The 25,861-nt window shown below is 41.9% G+C and overlaps 2 protein-coding genes across 3 annotated transcripts; one reads left to right on the top strand and one right to left on the bottom strand.

Annotated features, from left to right (window-relative positions):
* Positions 1-1,231: 1,231 nt before the first annotated feature.
* sf3b1 (splicing factor 3b, subunit 1) lies at positions 1,232-11,729 on the bottom strand. Of its 2 annotated transcripts, XM_053627703.1 has the most exons (25): positions 11,595-11,729; positions 10,518-10,690; positions 10,235-10,336; positions 10,005-10,119; positions 7,953-8,032; positions 7,656-7,841; positions 7,293-7,542; positions 6,951-7,163; positions 6,734-6,855; positions 6,443-6,640; positions 5,978-6,079; positions 5,719-5,898; positions 5,540-5,626; positions 5,152-5,422; positions 4,867-5,012; positions 4,608-4,754; positions 4,371-4,496; positions 3,999-4,220; positions 3,696-3,878; positions 3,469-3,580; positions 2,947-3,067; positions 2,635-2,766; positions 2,247-2,519; positions 1,937-2,153; positions 1,232-1,841 (listed from the first exon to the last, which is right to left on the bottom strand). In XM_053627703.1, exons 1-25 carry the CDS (start codon positions 11,620-11,622, stop codon positions 1,683-1,685), a joined length of 3,945 nt encoding a protein of 1,314 aa, XP_053483678.1. In that variant the 5' UTR covers positions 11,623-11,729; the 3' UTR covers positions 1,232-1,682. The 2 variants fall into 2 exon arrangements, with proteins under 2 accessions (XP_053483678.1, XP_053483679.1); XM_053627704.1 differs by lacking the exons at positions 10,005-10,119; positions 10,235-10,336; positions 10,518-10,690; positions 11,595-11,729 and adding an exon at positions 8,332-8,833.
* A 4,089-nt stretch (positions 11,730-15,818) lies between these two features.
* coq10b (coenzyme Q10B) lies at positions 15,819-25,194 on the top strand. Its single transcript, XM_053627708.1, has 5 exons — positions 15,819-16,003; positions 20,370-20,522; positions 22,724-22,916; positions 23,000-23,101; positions 23,500-25,194. Exons 1-5 carry the CDS (start codon positions 15,903-15,905, stop codon positions 23,665-23,667), a joined length of 717 nt encoding a protein of 238 aa, XP_053483683.1. The 5' UTR covers positions 15,819-15,902; the 3' UTR covers positions 23,668-25,194.
* Positions 25,195-25,861: the final 667 nt, after the last annotated feature.

Genomic DNA, 25,861 nt, shown 5'->3' with positions numbered 1-25,861 from the left:
ATTTTAAACAGTTTGGAAATGTTTTGCATGTTTAAACGTTATGAAATTGAATGTAGTGGGTAACTGTGCACGTGTTTATGAGTGGAACGGGCATGACTAAATGTGACCTCAGTTCATTAGTGTGTCCTATTTGGAGATATATACATACAGGCTACCGGTCAAAAGTTTGTGGACACTCGACTGAAATGTTTCTCACGATCTTAAAAAAGCTTTTGATCCGAAGGTGTACGATTAAATGTTTGAAATCGGCGTCGCAGACCAAAAATATAACCGCGCCGACGTATTGGTTTCCTTCACTAGAAAACGAACATTTTATTTACAAAAAAGATATTTTCTTAAAAAGATGGATTTTTTAAAATTCCCATAGGTCCGTTTGTGTTGCTCCGGAGTTTATGACTTTATTATTATAATAAAATGTAGAAAAAATAAAAATAAATATTAGTGTACGTCTCATTTATTTAAAGATAGTCTTTTAATATTGATTAATATTAGTTTTGTGTGTGGTTTCTGCTGTATGTTAGTAATTCTGTGTTTATTCTTTTGAAATTCCGTTTATTCCATTTTGTAGCGCTTCGAGTGTAAGAAAAGCACATTATAAATAACAGGTATTTTTATTCATAACAAAAACATAAAATGACATTTTTAAAAAGGATCATTTGTCTAACTTGAATCTAATTTAACAGCACATAAAAAAAAAGCACAGGGAACCCACGCCCATTTTCGCACGAAAATCTCGTCTTCCTTCATTGGCAACTCGAACCAATATCTAACGTCGAGTCGTTCGCAAGTTTTCGTTTTCTCCTGCTAGTTTTGCACACCGAACCGTCCATACAACATGAAATACGAGTGGTTTTCTCCCCCACACACACACACACACACGTTCCGTAGGTCCACAGTTGGAGTGAACAATACGAGAAGCTGTCTAAATCCATTTCACACAGCAGGATATTTTGGTGTTGTATGTCTGACAAACCACTTCAGATATTTCTGACTTCAACGCGTAAAGTTACTGGCTGAGGACCGACTTCAGAACCGGTCCCACCTACTGCAGAGAAAAATCCCTGGAGCTAGAATACTGTACTCAGTGCCAAACTTCAACTGTCAAACGAACTACAGGGAATCAAAATTTAATAAATGAAAACATTTAAATCTTAATATTTTTACTTGACACATGTAAACCCTGGTTAAGTGTAATCCCTGATTCAATTACAATATAAACCCACATCAAAGGGAACGTTTTCATACACAAAGTTTATTCAGCCATAACAAGCAATATCCAGTAAGAACAGATGATTGCACAGAAATTATTACACGTAAGAAACTTGTCAAGACTTTCCTTCTAAGGGTTTAACATTTCCTGGCAAATCCGCCGCTACATTTCACTGCAATCGTTTACGCTTTTATTTTTCGTTAAAAATTACGTCGTTCCATTTTCTGCCTTTTTTTTTTTTTTTTTTTTTTTAGACATTTATTTTATTGAATTTTTTTTTTTTTTTTTTTTAAATGGTCTGTACTTTAATTTAAAACAGATTTGCTAACCCCAAGCATGTGTGTGGCAGATGAAGCTGCAAACCAACATAACTAAAAGTAAAATGGACCACGTACTATAAACCATGTCTGGAAGAATAAAAGAAAAGAAAAGAAAAAAAAAAGAAAAACAGAGTGCTCGAGTTTAAACATATTCACAGAAAGTAATCCAGCTCGTAGCGGACGAACGGGTTCTTCTCGTCGTTGTAGACGAGGGGATAATGTGCAATCAGAGCATCCTGGGAGCCAATGTAGATGGAATTATAAATCTTCCAGTACACATCACGGACTTTCCGTGCAGGATGGAACAAACCCTGAAAAGAGGAGAGAAGAAAGATTAATATATAAATAGACTAATTGAGTCTCACAAGAGTCAATTCTTCCTTTTAAGTTCTTCACGAGCGCTTACCTGCAGGCAATACTGCAACATCCGACACGGTCCGATCGCCACACGGAGTCCCTCGAGGGCTCCCATTACGGCTTGGATGACGTGCGGCGACGTTTCAAAAACGTTCGGCCAAACATAGTTGAGCAAGTGGTTGAGGGAGTCCTCGCACCCGAACCCATACACACCCAGAGACATGTGCTGCACTACAGCGCTGGCCGTCTGCCTATGCACAAGGTCTCTGTGAAGGCAAAATATTCGCAGGTTACGTCGACTGCGATAAGCGAACCAAATAAAAACACCCGTAATACACTACGGGTATAAACCATCTCACCTGTCCATCAGAGCGTCCTCCAATAACGGGGTCACGGCATAGATGTAGTCCTTACCCATCTCTCCGATATATTCGAATAAGAAGGAGAGGGATTTGAGCACACCGTTCTGAACGTTCAGTTCGGGTACACGGTACTCGTTCATCAGCGCTGGGAGTACGGTGAAGGGCGAGCACGTTTCCGCCACGATGGCGATCGCTACTGTCGTACAGACTCGGTTTTGACGCTCTTGCACTTTCAAGTTGTTAAGCAGCGTGGCAAGCACATCGTGAGGTCTAGACAGATCAAGAGGAAGACGGGGGTTAACAGGGTTATGTTTTCCTTCCACGCTGAAATGGAATGGAAGCAATGCAATACGAGAAATAAATCATTTTAATTTTTTTTTTTTACCCGATCGCCTTGGCGATGTAGCCGAAGGTGTTGACCGTGGCTCGTCGGATCGCCTTCTTGTGAGCTTTCAGCAGCTCCAGCAGCTCGAAACAGATTCGCATCCACTCCCTGGCAGACACGTACTCCGCACCTCTACAAAGAAAGAAAGAAGTTTTGGGGTTTAATGTACAAAAAAAAAAAGTGTTCAAGTATTCTCGAGTTCAATTTTAATTCTTCAAATATACATACAAAGGCGATAATCTGACCGTTACACTACAGGCACTTCCGTGTTACGTTTATTTTACGTTATTAGCGGCACGACTCAACACCGACCTGTCAGCAATTCTGCCCACGAGATCGATGCAGTTCTCTTGCACCTTTTCGTGTCTGTTTTTCAGGATCGGTGTCAGTCGAGGAAGTAAATCCTTAATCGGAGGCGTCATCTTGTGCATACCTGAGAGGAAGGGTAAAAATCGATATTAGGAGGAGTATACAACTGTTCCGCAGTCCCAATGAACCCTATACTCCGAGAGCGACGTCGATGTGTATATGCACACACATTTTGTTCCTTATTTTTAATAATTTTTTGCTTTTATATTAACGTGTTGAGATTCGTCTTCGTTATTCTGGCAAAAAATAAAGCGTAGAATAAAAGAGCGACAAGTACAACTCGATTCCATGTCTGAAGAATTGAGATCAAAGGTTGGTTTGTTTTTCAGCTCTCTTTGGCTGTCTGTACCCAAATGACTTACGCATCCTAATCAGTAACTTCATTATAACCAATTGCCAAATAGGACACACATATGCATATCTAAACCCAAAGCCACAAGCTAATTCTACAGGATAATGACATACCAATGACATTAACGATAGCTTTAAGTGCTCCGAGGATGCTTCCAAGAACTTCAGGGTATTCCTCTCCCAGGTACTCGTACAGCACGACACCCAAATGACCCATGAGCTTCTCCTGTAAGACAATAAGACAGCGATATATAATGGGTTAAGCCAGAGAACAGGATTTTATCATGAATATGTTCAGGAAGCGGTGATTTTTGGGGTAAAAGTAATTATTTCTCGCTCACCTCTTGACAGGTCTTCATAACCACAGCCGTGCGAGAAATGAGGTCGGCGGCCTGCTGACGGACTTTGGCCGACTTGTTGTTTAGACGCCACAGAACGGTACCGCAGATCTGAGGCAGGTAGGGCTTAACTCGCTTGCCCAGAGCATTCACTACTGTTCCGAAACCGTTCAGCATCACAGAGTCCTGGTGGAACAAATCCATATCCACCACAGAGTCAAATACAGACCAGCTGTTCAAAAAAAAAAAAAAAAACAAAACAAAAAAAAAAAACACCAAAAGATATTTCTACCCTCTGTAACTCACCTCAGTGGTCTGTTCTTGGAAAGCATACAAGATGCCATCAATAAGCTGCTCCTCCAGTTTGTGGTCGATGTCTGCTGCTCCCAGGTTACCCATGATCTTCTCTATTGTCTCCATCACCATCTTTCTGTACTGCTCAGCTTCATCCTTCAAGTCGTCCACGATCCTCGAGATGATTTCTGCTGCACCGACTTTGTTGGCCAGCTCTACCGTAGTGTCTACCAACTACAGGAAAGAGGGGGAAGAAGAAGAAGAAAAAAAAAAAGGAAACAAAAAAAAACCATCACCAAAGCGTGAATAAACAAGAGCCATGAGGCACTGCTGGAAAAGCTGAACAAGTTCATTCGATAACCCCTTCAGAAACTTTCAGCCTACCTGTCTATAGTTACGTCTGTCCAAAGCCATACGGTGCTGCCAGAAGTGTTTGAAGAAAGGCGGCAGGATCTCGGTTTTGATGTAGTTAGCCTCCACACCGTCTGTTCCACAGCACTGCTTCACCACCTGCGGGGGGAAAAAAGTAATAATAAAGTGACGAAAAAGGTTCAACAATGCGAAATGCACTAAAATATTAGCGACGCTCCATCGTCATAAACGAGTATTATTTCTCCTAACCTTCAGGACAATCTTCTTCATTTCCTCATCTGGAGATTGGAACTCTCGAATGAGGATAAGCATCACCTCCCTCGTGTAGTAGTTGGCGTACTCGGCATCCATAAGAGGAATCAGGTATCCGATGGCTTTTAAGAAAGCAGCCAGACCCTGAAGAAATACAAACGCAAATATCCTTTACTCTTGTTTCAATCGTTTGTTTTCATCCTTGACAGAGCGTAATAAGTATCGTTGCTCGTAAACCTTTTGAGATCGTGCTCACCTTGCCTCGGTGTTGTCTGATACCCTTCCAAAGGGGCTTGAGCACGGAGTCAAAAGACTCGATACCGTAGGGTGTGGCAGCCTCTGCAAGAGCAGCGATGGCCAAAGCACTGATGGTTCGCACCTTCTGCTGCTCATCCACAAGACCTGCAAGTATAAATATATACAGGTCAGTTAACAAAGGATTTAAAATACACACCCCCGCCAACCATAAAAGGTGTGTTTTGGTCTCCAGCATGCCTACTGTATATGATCCTAGATAACTTGACAGGATGACGATACTGACCGTGTTCGATAATCTCCACCAAGCTGCGGAGATGAGGCAAGATGGCACAACCCATGAGGATGGCGATCTGCTGCACGATTTTAATGCCCGTGTGCCGAGCCTGCCACGACTTCTTGCTCTTACACACGGCTTTGAGGAAAGGCAGGAGGGAAGGAATACCCAGAGCGGACGCCACGACAGCAAAGGCACGAGCGGTCGTGTTTCTCACGTACTCGTCCATGTTGTCGATGTCGGGCCTCATCGTGGAGATCATAGTGGCCAGACCAGCAGCCTGGTTTTTAAATAATAATAATAATAATAATAATGTCTCAACATCCTAATAAAACACTTAATCACCACGAGTAAAATCACCACGAGTATGTTATGCATCATGGGAATTTTTGTTCACCTTTGCCAAGTTAGAGATAATCTCTCTGCCTTCTACCCTAGCGTAGTAATCTTCATCAATCAGCAAGGGTTCAATCACGACAAGGATCTAGAGGAACGAGATATAGGTCATATATAAAGAATGGTTCCTACACCATAAATATTCGACATAAGATGCTTTAAACATATATAAAGACTCACTTTGTGGACATAAGGTCGAACCAAGTCGTCCAGTTTGTACAAGATGCGGTCGATAACCTTCACCAACAGATGGCGCTCCTGATCTTCAAGGGTTGGAGACATAAGCAGGGGTAGAATCTGATTGAAAAGAGGCCCGGCACCAAATTCCCTGGCCTTGTCTGTGATTTGCCTGAGAGCAGCCTAAAAGCAGAACAGAGATGGTTAGAGAAGTTCCTGGTTAAAGAGGAGATGAGCAGTTCAGTACAAGTTAGTTACACACCTTCCTCATGGGAGGGGTGCCGTTTTTTATTTTCAGGAGCAGCTTCATGATCTTGCGCTCCTTCTGCTCCTCTGGACTGAGAGTGGACTCGTCCACCTCCACCTGAAAGACAGACAAAATGATCACGTATTCCTCAAAAAAAAAAAAAAAAAAAAAAACTTTTTCGGAATTGTTGAACAAAGTTGGGACGCTGTGTGAAATGTAAATATAAAACAGAAAGCAATGATTTGTGTGTCTCATCAACCTGTATGTTACTCACAATAGAACGTTGAAAACATATCAAATGTTTAAAATGAGTAAATGTACCGCTTTAAGAAAAAAAAAAAAAGGTAATTTTGAATTAGATGGCTGCGACACGTCTCAAAAAAATAGTTGGGACGGGGAGCAAAAGGCTGGAAAAGAAAGCGTTAGTGTATTTACATTTCACACAGTGTCCCAACTTCGTATAATAATCTGGAATCTGACCAGAAGTTTGTCGAAGTACTGGATGTCATCGGGTTTCAGGAAAGGCAGGTTGCCGGACGGCTGGTCGTTCATCTGTTTGGTGGTTCGGTCTTCGGTCTGCATGTGGAAGCCTGTCATGCCGCCGATGGGCGTCGGGGTGGCGGTTAACTTACGGGCAGGGGTGCGGATGGGCACATAGCCTGCTGGTGGGGGAAGGACCTGGTGGTAAAGTAACCAAAAAAAACCCATTAGCGATCATGTTAACTATTTGCAATTTCTATCACAAACTTGGAAAAAAAATCCACAGCGTACCTTGTAGCCTTCCGGAAACATCGCGTCCAGCTCATCATCAGTAAGCGGACGGTTCCGCTCGTCAATCTCTCTCTCCCAGCGCCACGCCTGAAGCTGCTCGGGAGTCATACTCATCAGATGCCCTACAGGAGTGAGGAGAGGAAGAAAAAAAAGCTGTTATATTATATTAAACCTGTGCGTGCCGCTACAGATGCCCAAAAACACACTTTTCCAGTACCTGGAGTGGGCGTGGCCATATTCATAGCTGGTGTGCCAATAGGGGTCTTTCCAGGGGTGAGCAGCGGAGTGGAGGAGCCCATCTGACTGGCAGGAGTCTCATCCCAACGGGACTTTCTTTTGCTTGCTCCAGGAGTTGGGGTCTCTCCGACAGACTCATCCCCTCGGTCTGTACGAGGGGTCTCGGCCCAGCCACTGCCATGGCCAGGTGTCTCTAAAAAAGAGGAAAAAAGAGAAGGAAATTTGTGTCATTATAATAATAATAATAATAAGAAGAAGAAGAAGATGACGATACACAACTATTTACTGATCTGTTTAATTCGTCTTCAGACTAATTACGAACCTCTTTCTGTCTTCGGAGTCTCGTCCCAGCGGTTTTTGCGCACACTGGACGTGGCACCGCCGTGACCGGGCGTGGCGTGCCCGGGGGTGTCTCGGCCCGGCGTTGCGGCGCCGGCAGGTGTGTGGCTGGGCGTGGGGTCCCACATGCGTGAACTGGGGGTGGCTCCAGGAGTCTCGCTACCCTTGGGACGACCGGGCGTCTCGTCCCAGCGACTGTTTGAAGGCGTGTGTCCGGGTGTGTGTCCCGGTGTCTGAAGAGGGAAAAAAAATTAAGATTAAAACCTCTTCCAAAAAAAAAAAGAAGGAAAAAAAAGGCAAGACTGACCCAATCATTACCCCAAAGTTAAAGTTAGAGATGATGTACCTCTACTGAGCTATCCGCCTGATCCCAGCTGGACACTTTCTTTGGAGTAGTGTTTGGGGTCTGGTCAGCAGTCTGGTCCCACCGACGCTTGCGCTTGGGAGCAGCGGCTTGAGACGCAGCAGAGCCATTGACCGCTTTCAGGTCACCTGATTTTGCCTTTTCTGCCATCTGCAGCCTGATTTCTCTCTACACAAAAGAAAGAAAACACCTTCTTGATATTTGCTTATAGCTGCTTCACTAAGAAACAGAAAGAAAGAGGGGCTTCAAGGTTTAAAGAGTTTAGCAAGTTTTCTATACCTCTTCTTTAGAAAGATGCTGCTCCTTCATCACATCCATATACGACCGGGCAGGCATCTTGGGATCTGGCGTTTTGCCCCCTGCGCAAAAAAAAGAGCACCAACAAAATGCAAGACAGTTAGCCAGGCACATGCTACCACCACCAGCACTTCCTCACATTGCAAACACTCAACTGACCCTCATTTTTCTACTCCACAGAAATCTTTTTACTTAAAAGTCCTCTGACATCACAAAAAAACAAAAACAGCCTAACATTAAAAACACTCCTAACATTCATAGTTTTTAAAAACAGGCAGGTACATAGTGCTTTATGATAAGGAGAGGATATAGCCATCAATGTTGTTGCAGGGTCCTGGGCTGTGCTCTCCAGAATACGTACACTTTCAGTGCCAAGGGTCCATCTGCAGTCAGACTTCAACCGGCAGAAAAGAAGCCTAGAAAATTGCTCTTTACCATTAGTAACACTTTGGAAAATGGTTTGTACTCTCACACACACACACAAAACAGTATAGCACCTGTGATGCCCTTGCATCACACTCACTGTACTCAAACCTCATAAATCTACAGCTCTAATTAGAATTACAAAGCAATATTAATGAAGTGTAAAGCTAGATTTGTACCATTAGGGGAATGGTGTAAAAAAAATAAATCGTGTTAAAAAGCTCCTACGTGCATTTCAAGGAGGTAAATTCGGATATCTTAATTTTTTTTTTTGTAAATAAAAATAGGATGAGTTGGGCAAAATAAATTAGCAATGACAAAAATGGGGAGGGATGAGGTTGGGAGGAGGTTTGCATGATTACTATATCAGAACTTTGGGAACAGAGCTGTTGTTGAAACCATATCCCGGCCCCCCACACATAATATTCCTAAATCTGATAAATCTCTCTTCTCTTTGTTCACCATAACCTACACAGGATGAGGTGCTGCACCCTTAAGAGAGTGCAGACAGGACTGGCATAGCAGTACTGCTGTAGGAGAGAAATTAAGCACAGTTAGTATGGGGCTGTGGAGTGTTTGTACACAGATTCTTTAAGATATATTTCTATTTTAAATATAAAATAGAAATATATTTACACAACACTTATATAGAGGATGTTCCTGCTTGAAATTCGCTACATGCAAGGTGATTTATCCAACCGAATTCCTTTACTATCCTGGCTATGTGTATAACTGAACAATTTCTCCACGCAAAGATATTCACCAGCGCATACAAGTTTACTTCACGCTCTGTACAAGCAGCGGTTTAGTATTATCGGCGAATTAAATACGCAACAACGCTAGAGAGAAACACCAAACGCTTTACGCTCTCATGGTGTTAAACAAATAACAAGGCTCTTTTAAAAAAAAAAAAAAAAAAATTACGTGTCTAAAAAGGGTGATTTAAAAAGCTTGCGATTATAGTAAACCGCCACCGGTTTGGCTGTCTGGCAGAAAACACTGATTTGATCATCAGAGAGTTTTAAATAACTCATCAACAACAACGTTGACTTCCAAGAACTTCCATAGGAGAGCTCTTCCTTTCAGCAGCGTACCGTTTTTATTTAAGGTGCTACCTAAATGTACGCGAATTAAAGATGTGAAGGTTTTCTGACAAGTAATGACCAATTTCGCCTCAATAGCTGTCCTGCATGGCTATTTAAAACACTTCAGTATACGTAATAATCCATTAACCCTTCGAAGAAGACACACACGCACACCTACCTGCAACCTGTCTGGTTGGGTCTACAGACTTTTTTTTTTTTTTTTTTTTAAAAACACCACCCAACGAGCAGTTCCCACAGAACCTCTAATCCTCTGTAATCTCCCTCACAGTGAGAACTGTCCAATTTGTTCATAAATACGAGGTGTTTATAACTGGAAAAGGGTTGTGTAATCTTTTTTTGTTGTTGTTTTGAAGTCTGGGAGAGCACAATGTTGGGTAGTGTTCGAAGGGTTAAACAGAAAAACAGCTGATCTGGACCAGCGGTGTTGAACGTCTGGACCAACAGTGCACTGATCAGTATGGACATAGATGGGGGCTATGGAGTCGAATGATGGTGGCATATTTACCGTCTGCGAAAGGGTCGTGACGCTCAGGGGAGATGATCATCTTTTGCCTGCGCCTCTTGTACTCGTCTTCGCGATCGGAGATCTTCTGTGGGCGATGCTCGGCAAAAGGATCGTACTGTAGAGGAAGAGAAACTGACCGTCAGTACGTTTTAAACAGGCTGCTACAGAAAAAAAAAAGCGCCGAGAGGGTATGCTCACCAAGAAGAAGAAAGGAAAGCATATAAAAGTACCTGCTCATCTGACTGAGGAATGGCATTGAGTATCGCCACCGGAGCATGATACCCCGGTTTCTTCTGACCAAGCAGAGTTGTAGAAGAGTCCTCCTCATCATCCTAAAAGAGAGAGAGACACCGTCTCAGTCTTGCACAGTCCCACGCCAAATATACTCAAGAAGTGAAAATACTTTATAAACTAAGATTGGACAAGCAGCAAAAAGTTTACGCCACAAGTCCAGCCACTACATGGATAAATCCGATCACATCATGGGTGTAAGAGACTGCGTGAGACACTTACCTCCTCCTGCTCATTGGCAGCAATAGATGTGACGTATCCGGCAAAACGACTGTCGCTTCCCCCGTAGATCTCTTGGTCGTAGTATCCGGTAGAATCCAGGCCGACACCCTGATCTCCCTCCTCCTGCAGCGCCGCCTTCATGCCCTGGATCTCCAGGATCTGCGCCTCGATATCTGAACACCACAAACAAGCACACGTTCATTAAAATCAAATTTTTTTAAAAAACATACGCACTGCATAAATAAAACAGCACAGATATAAACCCAGATGAGGACGGGTTCCCTATTGAGTCCGGTTCCTCTCAAGGTTTCTTCCTCATATCTTAGAGAATTTTTCCTCAACAAAGTCACACTCATTAGGGATAAATTCACAAATTTAAGATCTGTACCCTGTGTTTATATGTTTCTGCAAAGCTGCTTTGAGCCAATATCCATTGTTAAAAACACTATACAAATAATATTGAATAGAGATATAAACCCAGAAGCTGTGAGGCAATGCAACCTGTCGTGGCGGGGAAAGCGACTTCATAATGAAACATACCGTGCTTGCTTTTGGGATTTAACAGTAAAATTAGTTGGACTTATATGCTTCGTATACTAGTAGGAATACGTTTTACACAAAATACGCGAGCTGAGAGGCTTCAAAACTCGCCGGAACAAGCGTTTAGACACAGTGCTGTACGTTCACAAGCACTCTGTTTATAGTGAGCGGACGCCATTTTGAGACGCCATCTTAGTTAGCACGCTAGCTAACACCAAACAAAGAGAGATACAGAGATACAGAGTTACTCTCGCTTCTCTTTCGCAGACTAACAAGGGACATAAAATGGGTTCTTTCAAGAGACGAGTCGTAACTTATTTATTTTAAAGAATCTGTGAGAAATGTGATGTGGTTTTTGAAATGCGCCATACGCGAAAGGCCAAAGCCAGGCGCCATCTTGTCTTCATGCTGCACTCAGCCGCGACACGGAGCCTTCACGCGCTCCGCATTCAATAATTAATTAATTAATCGAACCTTATAAATATGCACACACGTTTATGTTTTACTGGTTTAACAGTAACTTGAAAATACACTCACCTTCGTGTGTTTTGGCGATCTTCGCCATGTTTGTCTGTACGTGATTGTACGCAGATCAGTCCCGGAAGGCCTTCAGATTCTCCTACGTTATACAACCACGCATGCGCAGTATACAATCTGGGCGTAAACAACGAGTACATCACAAATCACTGGGTAGTGGCGCAGGGATGACGTCATTTTGTACCGGAAACCGGAAGTTAGCATCACACTGGTTCCATCGACAAAAACACAATAGGAAATGGGTATCGGCCAGAAATGTCCTGAAACTTCTTTTCGTGTTGGACTTGTTTATATTATTAGACTAAGACCCCCCACCCCCCTCCTAATTTTATTTATTAAGTTATTTTCCCCCTTTTGGTTCTGTATTGTTCTTTCTTCTAAGTGCTGTATCAACACAAACACATATATATGATTGTTGAATTATGCCATAAATGTTTATACTTGAATAAAAGAATAAATAAAAAAAAAATTAAACTGGGGGAAAAAACAATAGGATTTCCCCATAGGCTTTTGGGTTATTGCAAATAAAAAACAAAAAAAAACAAAAAAAAAGCACTGTGATCGACGAAACTTTACAATACCAACACGTTTTTTGTCCATCAAGATATTTTTCACACATGAACACAACTTTTATGAAGTTTGAAGCCTAAATACGATCGCCAGAAATGAAAAAAAAAACTAACCGTATGCTATAAACAAACTACACCACTGTCGCTCGACTTCAAAGTCACCATCACCAAGCATCCAACAACTTTTCCAAACTAGATAAAAAAAAATTCCATAATATTTATAGATTTATTGTGTGAATGAATCTTCATCCACATTATTTATTTATTTTTTTAGCGGGGGTGGATTGTGCACAGAGTATCTGAACCAGATTATCTCCTATGTTTTTTTCCTGTTCGGCGTGATGACATTTAATGTCCCCGACAACATCTGTAGTCCCATTTAACAACTTGTAAGCAGCCGCCTTTTTTTCAATACACGTAAAAGCTTTAAAAAGCTTTTAAAAAATCACAAGTGGGGTATTACTGGTGTATTTATGTCGTAGAATAAAACGTGAAAATATTTTGAGCTTGTGTTCACCACAGACCTTATTTCAGGCTTTTAACCAAAATCCCATTAAAAAAAAACCCATTGACTTCGGGACGATGGAACCAGAAGGGCTACAATTCTAACTCAGTTCCGGGTTTTGATGTCATCCCTGCCCCACTCTGTTAGACATGTAGTTTACTCCTTAAAGCCATTACTTTATTACCCTGTGTATTTGACTTGTATATGAAAGAGACATTAGAAATTCAGACAATAATCCTAAACTCTAAACAGAATAATAAACTGAATCTAAAAATCTGAATAACTGTAATAATTGTTTATCTGTGTAACTTTTATAAGAAATGAAGCAGAGGTGGATTAGGGATTCCTGCCAGTATACACAAAGGAAGCACTGACAGAAGATCTAATGTTAGTCTGTAAAATGCAAGCTTAGTAGTAATATGATAAATGAAGTCAAGCAGCAGTAATTTGACGGTAATTCAGCCCTCACTATATGTTGGGAAGCTTAGCAGATAGTTAACACTTTGTGGCTTAATGTTATCCTGAGGAAACACATTATGTTCTATATCACCCTGTAGTTAATAATCACCAGGGGTTGTGAATATCTATCACCTGGATATCTTCTTGTGCACACGCACACGCATGACGACATCTTGAACAAAATCACAAAGTGATCACATGATGCAACATTTGATATACGTAAATACCACCTTCATAGAAAAGGATTTGAGTTACCACCATTAACCCATCACTTTTTCTATTGAGTCATGCTCAACTCAGGCCTTAGCAACATTTGGAAAGTCTCTACTAGTTTGCATGCACCGATGGCGGTCTCCGAATAGGCCTCAACATCCACTCTTAAAATGGTGACAGAAGAAAAAAAGATATATATTTGGCTATCATTCATGTGACGTCATAGCTCGTGCTACTTGTATGCTGCTTAAAATTCCATCACCCTCAATGTAAAACACCTACTCACATCCCTGACCTTGTTCACAAGTTGGCCTTGTGTGTGGGTGGCTAGAATGACCTTGTGGTTGAAGTCATATCATCTAATTTTATTAACTAATTGACTGAACTTCTCGTGAGTGTTCAATGTTTTTCCAGGTGCCTGCCCTGCAGTACTCTTTGGACCGGACGGAAGTGATTTGATCATCATTTGTTCATCTGTCAGGGATGAAAGACATGAGGAGCTCACCTACTGGATGAAGAACATCAACTATCTGGGCGTCAACCCTTCTTAGTGGTATGAGGGCAGCAGTCATCTCTAAACCCCTTTCCCTTTTCAGCCCATCCATTTTTTATACTGCTTATCCTACAGGGTCACGGGGAACCTGGAGCCTATCCAAGGGAGCATCAATTCAATTCAATTCAATTCAATTTTATTTGTATAGTGCTTTTTACAAGAGACATTGTCTCACAGCAGCTTTACAGAAATATCAACACGGTATATAGATATTAAAGGTGCGAATTTATCCCAACTGAGCAAGCCACTGAGTGGTGACGGTGGCAAGGAAAAACTCCCTAAGATGTTAAGAGGAAGAAACCTTGAGAGGAACCCGACTCAGAAGGGAACCCGTCCTCATCTGGGTAACAACAGATAGTGTGAAAAAGTTCATTATGGATTTATATGAAGTCTGTTTGGCCTTAGAAGCAGCCGTAGTCCCAACAATCTGGAATTGGAGTAGATGAGAGCTCCATCCAGAGGTAGGACATCCGAAACGGATCAGGCAGGTCCGGAGAACAGAGAGGATCAGGATCTCTAGTATCTCCATAAAATCGTGTGTGGCTCAACAGAAGGAGAGCATCAGGGCACAAGGCGGGGTACACCCTGGACAGGGTGCCAATCCATCACAGGGCACAATCACATACACACTCACACACCCATTCATACACTACGGACACTTTGGACATGCTAATCAGCCTACCATCCATGTCTTTGGACTGGGGGAGGAAACCGGAGTCCCTAGAGGAAACCCCCGCTGCACGGGGAGAACATGCAAACTCCGCACACACAGAGCAGCGGCAGGAATCGAACCCCCGACCCTGGAGGTGTGAGGCGAATGTGCGAACGCCCTGGGTCGGTCATGGTAAATAACAACAGTTTGCATACCAAAGCACACACCGAATAGGCTGCACAACAGTGTTAAAAGTCATACATATTCTTAATGGCAGCACGGTTTCAAAGTCATTTGCGGCTTTAATTTGCGACTATATCAGATCTGCAAATCTAACCCTAGCTGTCTGACAAAATGTACAAAATGTATCATATTAAAATATCATTGTTAGTGTTCAAGTCAGAGTGTGTACAGTGTCATTCGAATGCAAAGCTGTTTATTTTCATGTGTATAGAGTATAATTGCGGAATGGTGCTTCTTACAGACCTCATCGACTCAAATTCCACAATTCAGATAGTAAATAGTGGTACCAGAACAGAAGGAAACATGCAGTTAGTTCACTGCACACAGGAAACGTCTGTTTATAGTTAAACATCATACATACAGACTGAGTACAGTGACTGGTTTAACCCTCCTATTATGTCATGGGGGTCAATCTGACCCATTTCCACACTTGAGATGTCTGGAATACTGGTTAATCTCTCTTTTTCTCTTTGAAATGTTTTGACTTTCCTCATTTAGGGTCATGAATTTACATGCAAAGATTTCTTCTTATTACGGCTTTGTCTCGGACAAGCCATAATAAAGGTCTACTCTTTGAAGCTGTTTTTGTGTGGGAAAATTTAACCTCTGGAAGTCATTTTGACCCATAACCCCCCCCCCCCCAACATAATATGAGGGTCAAAGAAAGAAAGAAAGGTGAAGTATTTACACGTTGAGTACAAATCTGCTGCTAAATAACGTAGTATGTACGTCCGACTTTCATGTTCATGTAGTGCCTTTTATATTTTGTCCTCATTTCATTAACTTTCACTGCGTCCTCAACAGATTTAACTCTAACCTTTGCTAGATATGCGCTTTGGGTCGCCCAGCCTGGGCAACTCTATCTCACATCCCGTGACATTTCTGCATACGTCATCGCGGTATATTTACATACTCAGAAGGGGCGGCGTGACGTGCAGAACGTTCAACCAATAAGCAGCGACCTACACGCTCGTTCCATCCAATAGCATTGTGAGTATTACTGGGCGAGACCACCTAAAAGGGGGCGGGCTCTGCTGTTGGAAAAAAAAAAAAAAGAGAAAGAAGTGTAGTTCGCTAAGGGGGAAAGGTGAAGAAAGAAATAGCTGAAGTGAAGATGGCGAGAGGCTCCCGGTGTTTACGGAGAGCGGTAGCCGAGTGTATTAAACAGTTACCGTTCACAGCTACTCGAGAAACACCGGGCAGGAATGGCGTCAGGTAACACATTACCGGAAACTGTACACATTTCCGCACTTTAACGCATTGTAGCTGCTTACAGCTAATTAGCTAGCATTAGCTAGTTATACAGCGAACTATTTGATCATGGAAGCGAGCCAGATAACTTTACCCAAATCACATCAACAATTGTTGTTTTGTTTAGTTTGGCTCGTGGTTAAACTTGTAAACAAGTCAGCTATATATAATATATAATTAGAATTAACTTCCTTATACGCGCTGGAGAGAAACTAGCTGCATATCTGTGGCTAGTGTTAGTAGTTTTGACCAGCTCTTAACCAGGCTTTGTGTAAAATTAGCATTGCATATAAACAACAAATAAATAAATAGAAAGCGTGTAGATTTGACGTGTTTTTTCCCCTCTCATGTCCTTGAGTGTTTACGTATCATTTGGTCTTACAACTTTTTATTGTTCTTTTGCAGTGTATGTATGTATGTTTGTTTGTTTGTTTGTTTTTGTTTCGTTAAGAACTTGTAAGGTCTTGGGCTTTATATATGTATGTGTGTGTGTGTGTGTGTGTATATCTCTGGTTGATGTGAGAATTTGAACAGCTGTGTAATTTGCCCGGCATTTTGAACGCTTCATTCAAGCATTTAAAGCTTTCGTTTAAACCTCAGCGTCTGACGTAACGCGAGGGAGTGACGTCATGCCAGGTGACACCTGAGACTTCCTGGTCTCTAACTGTGTATATATAGATCGAGCTGCCTTTTCTTATCAGCTGCCGGGACACGGTGTACCTACTACACAGGAGCAGTGCTGACCAGGACATGTCCTCTAGCACGGACGCTTTCCCATCGTGCCTGGCCGTGAGCTTCATATCTAGGTTTAGCAAGCGAGACGATTGTCGTCATGACGACACGCGCTTGTTAAAATGGTTAAAACCCTTCCAGTAGTCGATCCGCGTCGATCCTTGATGCGATACGGTTCGAGCGTCCGTTTCGGATCAGATCTACATAATACCCACTAAATATTAAAAACATGGATGTAGTTATAGGCTGTCACTCACTACATCTGTGTATACGCACTTCCGTGTGGTGGAGCACAAACTTGTGTATGAACAGCGTGATACAATGAGCCAGGGGAAAAGGAATGAAAGAACCGTTGAGTGAGACTACTTATACTTCATTTTGGGTTTAATATTTATAACATCCATCCATCCATTTTCTATACCGCTTATCCTATCCCAGGGAACTCGTGGCACACACATTCACACACTGGACAATTTGGAAATGACAACCAGCCTACCATGCATGTGTTTGGACTCAGGGAGGTAACCGGAGTACCCGGAGGAAACCCGCGCACGCAGGGCCACGGCAGGAATCGAACCCCCAACCCTGGTGTTGTGAGGCGAACGAATTATAAACATACTTATGCTTTACGTGTTTTCTCAGCCTCCGTATCGTGTTTTTACAGATGTTCACTTTGACACATTCCTGTTGGCTCCTGATGTTTCAGACCCTGTATTTTTAGGACTGAAGAAAAAAAGTTAACAGCGTCCTGTGATTTGAAGATGTATTAAAGAGGTGTTAAGCGATTTGTTTTAGGCAGTGTGTGAACACGGCGAGTAAATGAGAACATCTCGCGTGTTTGCTGACAGACTTTTGTGTGCGATGGCAAAAAGGACCCGGGCGAGACGAGGGTGCGGGGAAACTTCACGTCCACAAAGAGGATTTAGAATTATTATTATTATTATTATTATTATTATTATTATTATTATTATAATAGAATACAATCTGTCAGAACTTTTAGAAGAATTGTAATAAAGTCATGAAAACTCTGGAGTAAAACAAATGGCACTATGGGGATTATGTTGTGATAAAAAATGCTAAATTTTTCGCCTAGGATTTCCCGAAATGTATTCTTGGCGTTTTCTCACCCGATTTCTTGAGGAATTTCCCTGAGATGCCTTTTAAACGGTATTAAAGGAGTTCACACCGACGCCGGACTCTTATCGGCTGCTTTCCGGAATATTCCGCTCGGAAAAATAACTTCTGTAAATAAACTGTTCGTTTTCTAATGAAAGAAACGAAGACGTCGGCACGATTATATTTTTGCCTACGACGCCGATTTCAAACATTTAATCACACACCTTCAGATCGAAAGGTTTTTAAATATCGTGAGAAACGTTTCAGTCGGGCGTCCACAAACTTCTGACCGGTAGTGTCTCCAGATATGCGAACACGTTTAGTTTATTTGTTGGGGCACCAGAGAGTATCACATGCATGTGTTTTGTAAAACCGTGTGAAGTCGGTCGGGTTCAGCAGTGAGGTGAAATCGCAGTATGAGCGCGTTGGGAGAATAGCGACAGTGGAGAGTAGATGGATAAACATTGCTTGTGCTTCGTGTGTAACTTTACTGTTGTTAGTGAACACATTAACACCGTGTGAAACTGGCTTACACTTTTATCCTTTTTCCGATAATAGAAACTTAAGTTAATAGAAACGGTTTTTCTTTAGTTTGACGGCAGAACGGCTTCACCGAATTCCTGATGTAGATTTAGATATTTGACAAGTGGTGTTTATGACCTGCTTCATCCCTCCCTGCTTTTGTCTGTGACTTAAAACTCGTAGGACAAATAGACGTCAGGTCATTATTATTATTATTATTATTATTATTATTACTATTATTATTATTTATTATTATTATTACTAATGCCTCCTGATCACATGGGCATTATGACTCATAACAAAATTCCAATCCGTTACAGTCATCCTTATATAATAATAGCAGACTATTGCAGATATTTAGGCATGTCAGTAAAGAGCAGTTTAACAACTATATCGTTAAAGAACTTCTTAATGTCTTACAGAGCGCATTATAAACGGCTTTTCTGTGTCCTGTTTATATTTGATCAGCTTGTTGCATCAAAGCAGCATGTAGTCATCTCTGTGTCCGAGATTAAATGATCGGGTGGATTAGATGAACTATACCTCCTACAGTGACGACGTTTACCCGGACAGTAATAATCTAATTATCGACCGTATTCTGAATAAGACGTATATTATTCTGATTAAGGTGTTTACATGAGTGGCTTTTAGAACATTCCTTTCATGTTCAGGTTTTACGTGTTGTAGAGCGATTAACAGCGCACGTCGTTACGTCTGTTCCATCTGTGTTTACTTCGAGTATGACTTTAGTCGGATTAAGGTCGTCAGTAATCACTGTTTACATGTTAAGTTTCTTAATCGGGTTAACATTGGATTATCGTCGTCCGTGTAAACGTACTGGTTGCCTTTGCGGTACACCTTGGTGCAGCACGCAACAGGAGGAGGACATGGAAATATTCTGACGTACCGGGTACAAAGGCCGTAAAAGCTGTTCGCCTCAGGCTAAGCATAGAGGTGCAGTGTTTGTGGCGGTGTTTTTCGTTAACCCAAAGGCGACTCGATTAACTATAAGGGTTGAGATCGCAGTCCAGAGCAACAGGCCGAAGTGATTAAGGAGTTAGCAGCTAAGCGTCAGGTAGCTCTGGGGAACGGTTATAGAGATGGAAAGCGTTAGAGGCTGTGAGAGGAAGACAATACCCCTTTCAGGAGACGTATCACGGTTCATCCAGCTGAACGTTCGGGGGTGGGTTGTTCAGGAAGGAGATCATTGGGCAGAAAAGAAGGAGCAAGGAGATGTTTCCCGATCCGGCCACGAGAACGATTTCAATACGTTCTTCCTTTGTCAAAGGTGTTCTTAAAGGCTATCTGGAGGGGGGGGTACAAAAAAACAACATAAAATATAACATGAACAAAGTGTGGAGAATCTTATGAGGCAGTTTGCTAACGAATGATTAATTTCCTCTGTGTATGGAGACTGTTGGGACGCCCTGTAGATTCCTCTACAGTAATGCTATGTCTCGTTTTATTTACAGCTGATCTGTCCTGATTGTAACCTGCTTGGTCAGTTTATCCTATAGGTCATGAAGTCACGTTCTCTTTAGCCGAGGCCGAGGGGCCGATTTCCATAGTCCGATCTCTCGGTAGTAAACGTAGAGCTGGAGAAAGTGAGTCGTGGATATCTCCTGGATATCGATAAGCTTCTAAGAGTGTCGTGTAAGCTTGTTTTTCATTGATTAAGCCTGATGTTCTCTAGAAGAGGTTATCTCTGCAAACTGCTTTGATCAACAGAAAATTCCAGGATCGTGTCAATAATCCAATCCGTCTAAACAAAGAACGATGTCGACTCGGCCGATTGATGATGATGATGACATCGTCGCGTCTCTAAAGTACCTCTAGTCCTGCTGAGATCAGGAAAAATCAATGTGGTGGTGATGATGATGATTGTACGGTTGTCGTTACTGTGTGAAAAGCATTACGACGCGTTTCTCATCACCGGCTGCGTTGTCTATTTTGCGTATAGATATCTGTCATCGTGTGGGATTCTGATGACCAGGGTGTCTCCTTTCTTGCGGACCGTGTCTGGCCGTCCTGCCCTCAGTTCCACCAGAAGCTTCTTCAACCTCACCGATTCCTTTAACAAGAGGAAAGAGTACTCCGAGAGACGCATCATCGGGTGAGGTGTCACCTAAGCCGTGACTGAAATGTTTCCAGCTTTGTTTGCTCTTTTTTTTTTTTTCTTTTCTCTTCTTCTTCTCTTCTAAAAAGTACTTCCTTTAGTCCCCGTAGATCTGTACACACTTAATTAGAATAACATTATGTCTAGTCAGAGGTCATGACCGCTACGGTCTGAACAAGTCGACCAGTGTTACTTCTCTATAACAGTAGCTTAGTGTAATCACGCCGTGGTTTACCACACGTAAATAGGGTAATATTACAGTATATCCTATTTAGATCGGTCAATCAACACGATGTTGTACTGAAGGCAAATTCCCTTTTAATCTGCTAGAGACTGTAATTTCAGGGTAGATCACTTTCAATAATAATTCTTAATCCAATTCAAAAGAAAACAAGAAGTAATCAATAATGTACAAACATCACGTAAAACACACAGAAGAGAATTCGAGATGTTTACCTGGGGAAAGGAAACTAGTGGGAGATCTGTCTTCAGATTCCCCAAATCTTTCGCCAGCTCTGCCCTGAATACCCAAGTACTCTGTAGGTCCACTAAATGCTGCTGTTTGTGGTTATAATTGGAGTTTGGGTGCACTATTCAGGGGGTCAGTTGGCATTTGTGATTGAGTGAGTGGGTCTTCGATGTCCGTGGAAGGATCTTTACATACAGGAGGTGACTTTGTATGGGACCCGGGGAGGGACGTTTTCAACTAGAGATCAATGGATATTGATAAAAAAAATTTTTTTTTAAATAACCGATACAGATACCAATTATTTGCAAGTTTATGTGCATGAGAACCGATATTTATTTATTGTTTTACTTCTGTTTTTGACACGGTGATAATACTGAACCGGACAAACCATTTTATTTATAACGGTTTTGTTAGTTTCACTTCCTCCTTGCATTCAAAACAAAACCACTCTTATTTATACACCAATAAAATAGAGGAGTCTGAAAGGGTGCAAAAAAATAATAATAAAGTGCACTGTTACTAATGTGTAGTGTTTTTTGTTTGTTTGTTTGTTTGTTTGTTTGTTTTTTTTTGTTTGTTTGTTTTTTTTAAAGCTTTGAGGTAAACAAACAGGTCAAACAAATAAAGCACACAAAAATAATTCCAACACATAAACAAAAAAAAAAAGCAAACAGATGCAGTTATGCAGTGGTGGTCCCACATGCAATTCTCAAAATGACCACAAGATGGCACCATTTACCGGTGGAGCCGATATTACAAAAGCGATATCCGATTATTGAAATACACTTAAATATCAGGGGAAATATCGGTGAAACCGATCATCGGTCGATCCCTACTTTTAACTGCATGCGATATCTTTCTTATTGGTGGTTTGAACTGCTGCTGAGGGAATGAGACTGTTTTTCCAGACTCGTTGAGACCTTTTGAATGATATTAAACGTGTAGTCAACTTCTTATTCACATTAAACATACTATCTAATACTTATAGGCCTTGGGTGAGTTAGAGGGGGAGGGGGAGAGAGAGAGAGGGGGAGAGAGGGGAGTAATGTAGGAGAACAATAGTGAGGCGTGATCTTCCAGTCTCCACTCAGCGTGATGTTATCTAGAATGAAGACTGTAATTCCCTGGAAGAGAGTTCAAATGTTAATTATGGTAAGAATCCTTTTGTTTTCCCAGAGAGCAGTTCTCTCCAGGTACAGACATCTTGGCACCGGCCTTGCAGTATCACATTGCACATTCCTTTACCCTTGTAGTTTACATAAAAACACCAGGAACTAGGGCTGTTTCTCTGAAGCTTGAGAACTTCTGTGGAAAGATTTTAAGGAAGCAGCATTTTAAGAAAACCCTTGCTAAGGAATATTATATTACTTTAGTAATATAATTACTTTAATTTCTACTCTTGTACTGATTTTAATTGAGACTCTCTTTAAGCATGAGCAGCAGTCCAGAGACGCCGCTGGCTGGCTTCACGTGATGTCGGTCATGCGATGGGGGAGACGTAAACTGGAGAGTGGGACTTGGCCATGACTAAATTAGGGAGAAAATCTGGGGAGAAATCCAAAAGAGAAACGGTTGTAAACGGACATGACTCATGGCCACTCTGCCCATTTTCCCAGTCGACGTTTTCTGCGTCCTGACGAGACGCCTCGGACATTTCTCGCGTGGTTTCTGCGTGTCGTGTACACGGTTGCGCTCATTCCAGTCTTTCTATTCCTCCATCTGCTTTCAGGTATTCCATGCAAGAGATGTATGAAGTGGTGTCCAAGGTCGAAGACTATCTTCACTTTGTACCCTGGTGCAAGCGCTCGGACGTAGTGTTCCGGCGGTCTGGTTTCTGTAAGGCCAAGCTATCAGTGGGCTTTCCTCCTGTGGTGGAGAATTACACGTCTCTTGTTACTACAGTGCGCCCCCATTTGGTGAAGGTAGGCATTTACATGAACATCTTGGTTAACTTCATGAGCAAGGCACATTTTTCTGGCGTTACATTTCCTGTTTTGTCCACAAGGCTTCGTGTTCAGACGGTAAACTGTTTAATCACCTGGAGACGGTGTGGCGCTTCAGTCCTGGCTTACCTGGCTACCCCCGTACCTGCACCCTGGACTTTGCTGTAAGTAACACGAAAAGATTCGTACGTGTCTGTCTCGTTTTGTCAAACAACCTGAGAAGCGAATCCCTTGTGTAAAGGTATGCAGCATATTTACCTGTTGATGCAACTTGGTTTTCCTTGTGTTGTGTTTTAAAGCATTTACCTGTTCTACTGAATCTCTTACTGTTATTATAATTATTATTATAAAATGTGGGAAAATAAATAAGTGTGTCTAAACTTGTGACTGGTAGTGTATATACTTGTATTGTTTAAATAAAGTTTTACACTTTGACAAGTTTTCAATCATTTCAGGCATTGCATTTAATTTCCCGAGGTGTTTATCATCAGCCCACGTCATCTCTCTTTCTTTCTTTCTTTCTTTCTTTCTTTCTTTCTTTCTTTATACCCTACCCCGACAGATTTCCTTCGAGTTCCGCTCCCTGCTCCACTCTCAGTTGGCCACCGTGTTCTTCGACGAAGTCGTGAAGCAGATGGTTTCGGCGTTTGAACGACGGGCCTGCAAGATCTACGGCCCCGAGACACAGATCCCACGCGAGCTGATGTTCCACGAGGTCCACCACACGTAGCGCATCTCCACACGGACACACCTCCAGGGTGGGAGGGCATTATTGAGGGAATTCTGTGAAAAGGGTGCTTTTGGAGAGAGAGCGCGAGGGAGGAGGGAGCGAGCGAGTGAGTGAGCGAGGGAGGGAGGGGGGGAGCGAAACGAAACGAACACACAACTACACGTGCCTCAGTATGGGCAGTACCCGGTCCAAACACAACCGTCTGATTTGATTTGACATTTTTAATCCTAAGTTATTTTCCAGGCTGGATCTAATTCGAGGGCTTGACACCGTTGGCATAATAACTGCGTCACTCCATCTCTAGGAATGTTTTAGAACTGCACTTTGAGCCATGTTGTTTAACGGCCGCTGGGTATGTGGAAGGCTGAGCTCCGTAAACAGAAATTGGTTTTTTTTGTTGTTGTTGTTTTTGTTTTTTCGGATGTGAGACGGTGCAACGCTTCGGAGATGGAGACTGTTATTTATTCAGCACGTGTGGGATTGAGGATTTCAGTAGGATTGAACCAGTTGTGTTTTTCAATTTTTTTTTGAATCATCTTGTAAGCTTTTTTTTTTTTTTTTGGGGGGGGCGTGTGTGTTTGTTTTAAAATAATAAATAAACACACAAACTATTTCAGAAGAGCTGGACCTGTCCAGTATGGGGTGATGTGCATTGTGCATACTCGTGTAATCATAAGCAGTATTTTCTTTTCTTTTCTTTTCTTTTTTTTTCTTTTTTCTCCGTACACAAACTCACAAGGAGACTCGATTCGATTCGAGCGCCCTGCGTATAACGTGTACGCCGTGCCGATGCTCCGAGTGCCATTGCACGTAAGACTGACGGGCAGAAATCCTTCCACACAGGCATCGGTAAGGCTTTCCGTGAGAACCCGAACGTAACGTAAACACTCGTACAGCAATAACGTTTCCACCGCGCACTGCGATGACACGCTTGCCACGTCCGAGACGTACGTATGCACGTGTATGTGGTTTTATCTGCTGAACGTTCATCGACGGGAGCGCCATACGGAACATCTTGCGCTGTGTCCAAATGTTTTATTGTGTAAAAGTGTGCAATATATTTGTAAAGTTTGATTTATTATTATTATTATTATTTTTTAAACAGATACATCATTGCAACTTTACTAAAGGGGCCCAAACTCAGGGGGCTGATGGGGAAATACACTTCACGGCTCTCGTGAGATTGCTGTAAAGTGAGGTATCTGCATGCCCTTACTGTTTTTGAACCTAGCACATGGCGTGTTATTTATCATTGTATTCTCAAACATATATTCATAGACATCTGAAATATTTATTTGATTTTTTTTTTTGGTTATGGGAAAACCACATGTATATAACTAATGTAAACCCACAGACTAGACTACAGTGTATTATTGTAATAATAGTTTTTTTTTTGTTTTGTTTTTGATTCTTGTAGTAAGGCTTTATTTTAGTAGATTTGTTCGGGGGTGTTTAAGGAGTTGTGTCCTGGCGAGTCTGTACCCGACCTGCATGGTTTATAAACTATTTTTATATTTAAAAACCCGGGCTTCGTGTGTGGCGTGGTCTCTGTGCACTACCTTGTTTTCCAGCATGTGCTCCAGACCGGCTTCACCTTCAAAATAGACGGGTCATGTGAGGGGATAATATTAGACACCTCTTTTAATATTAGGCACGTCACAACAGCTGGTGGGTGGAGAGCGTACCCGCAACTTTACATTTACAATGTTGCGTATGCACCACCGGTCAAAAGTTTCTGGACACTCCACTGAAATGTCTGTCATGATATTAAAAAAGCTTTTTGATCTCGTGATTAAATGTGTCAAAGCGGTGTCGTAGACAGAAAAACATCAAAGTGCAGACGTCTTCACTTCTTTCATTAGAAAATGAATATTTTATTTACAAATTGTTTTTATTTTTTTTTTTTTAATGGAGGACGGTGGCTTTCCAAAAAGCAGCCGATAAGAGTCCAGCGTCGGTGGGAACTCCTTTAATACTGTTTAAAAAGCATCTCAGGGAAATTCCTCAAGAAATCACCAAGAATCCATTTCTGGAAATTCTACAAGAAGGGCGTCTACTTTGAAGATGCTAAAATACTCAATTATTTTGTTTTATTTTGGATTTTTTAATCATGATATAATTCCCGTCGTTCCATTTGTATTACTCCAGAGTTTTGATGACTTTTATTGTAAAATGTGGGGAAATAAGGTGTGGC

This window comes from Ictalurus furcatus, chromosome 6, assembly GCF_023375685.1.
Source record: "Ictalurus furcatus strain D&B chromosome 6, Billie_1.0, whole genome shotgun sequence".
Taxonomy (NCBI): Eukaryota; Metazoa; Chordata; class Actinopteri; order Siluriformes; family Ictaluridae; genus Ictalurus; species Ictalurus furcatus.
This window is presented reverse-complemented; position numbering and strand designations above follow the sequence as displayed.

What these genes read in the sequence shown, in the direction of transcription:
- coq10b (XM_053627708.1), top strand. Translation starts at nt 15,903, where the DNA reads ATGGCGAGAGGCTCCCGGTGTTTACGGAGAGCGGTAGCCGAGTGTATT. An exon ending in TCCGAGAGACGCATCATCGG is followed by an intron (nt 20,523 to 22,723) that starts GTGAGGTGTCAC and finishes ATCTGCTTTCAG; the next exon opens with GTATTCCATGCAAGAGATGT. An exon ending in CCTGCACCCTGGACTTTGCT is followed by an intron (nt 23,102 to 23,499) that starts GTAAGTAACACG and finishes CTACCCCGACAG; the next exon opens with ATTTCCTTCGAGTTCCGCTC.
- sf3b1 (XM_053627703.1), bottom strand. Translation starts at nt 11,622, where the DNA reads ATGGCGAAGATCGCCAAAACACACGAAG. An exon ending in GGTGGAGATTATCGAACACG is followed by an intron (nt 5,013 to 5,151) that starts GTCAGTATCGTC and finishes TTATACTTGCAG; the next exon opens with GTCTTGTGGATGAGCAGCAG. An exon ending in AGCTATCGTTAATGTCATTG is followed by an intron (nt 3,068 to 3,468) that starts GTATGTCATTAT and finishes CCTTCCTCTCAG; the next exon opens with GTATGCACAAGATGACGCCT.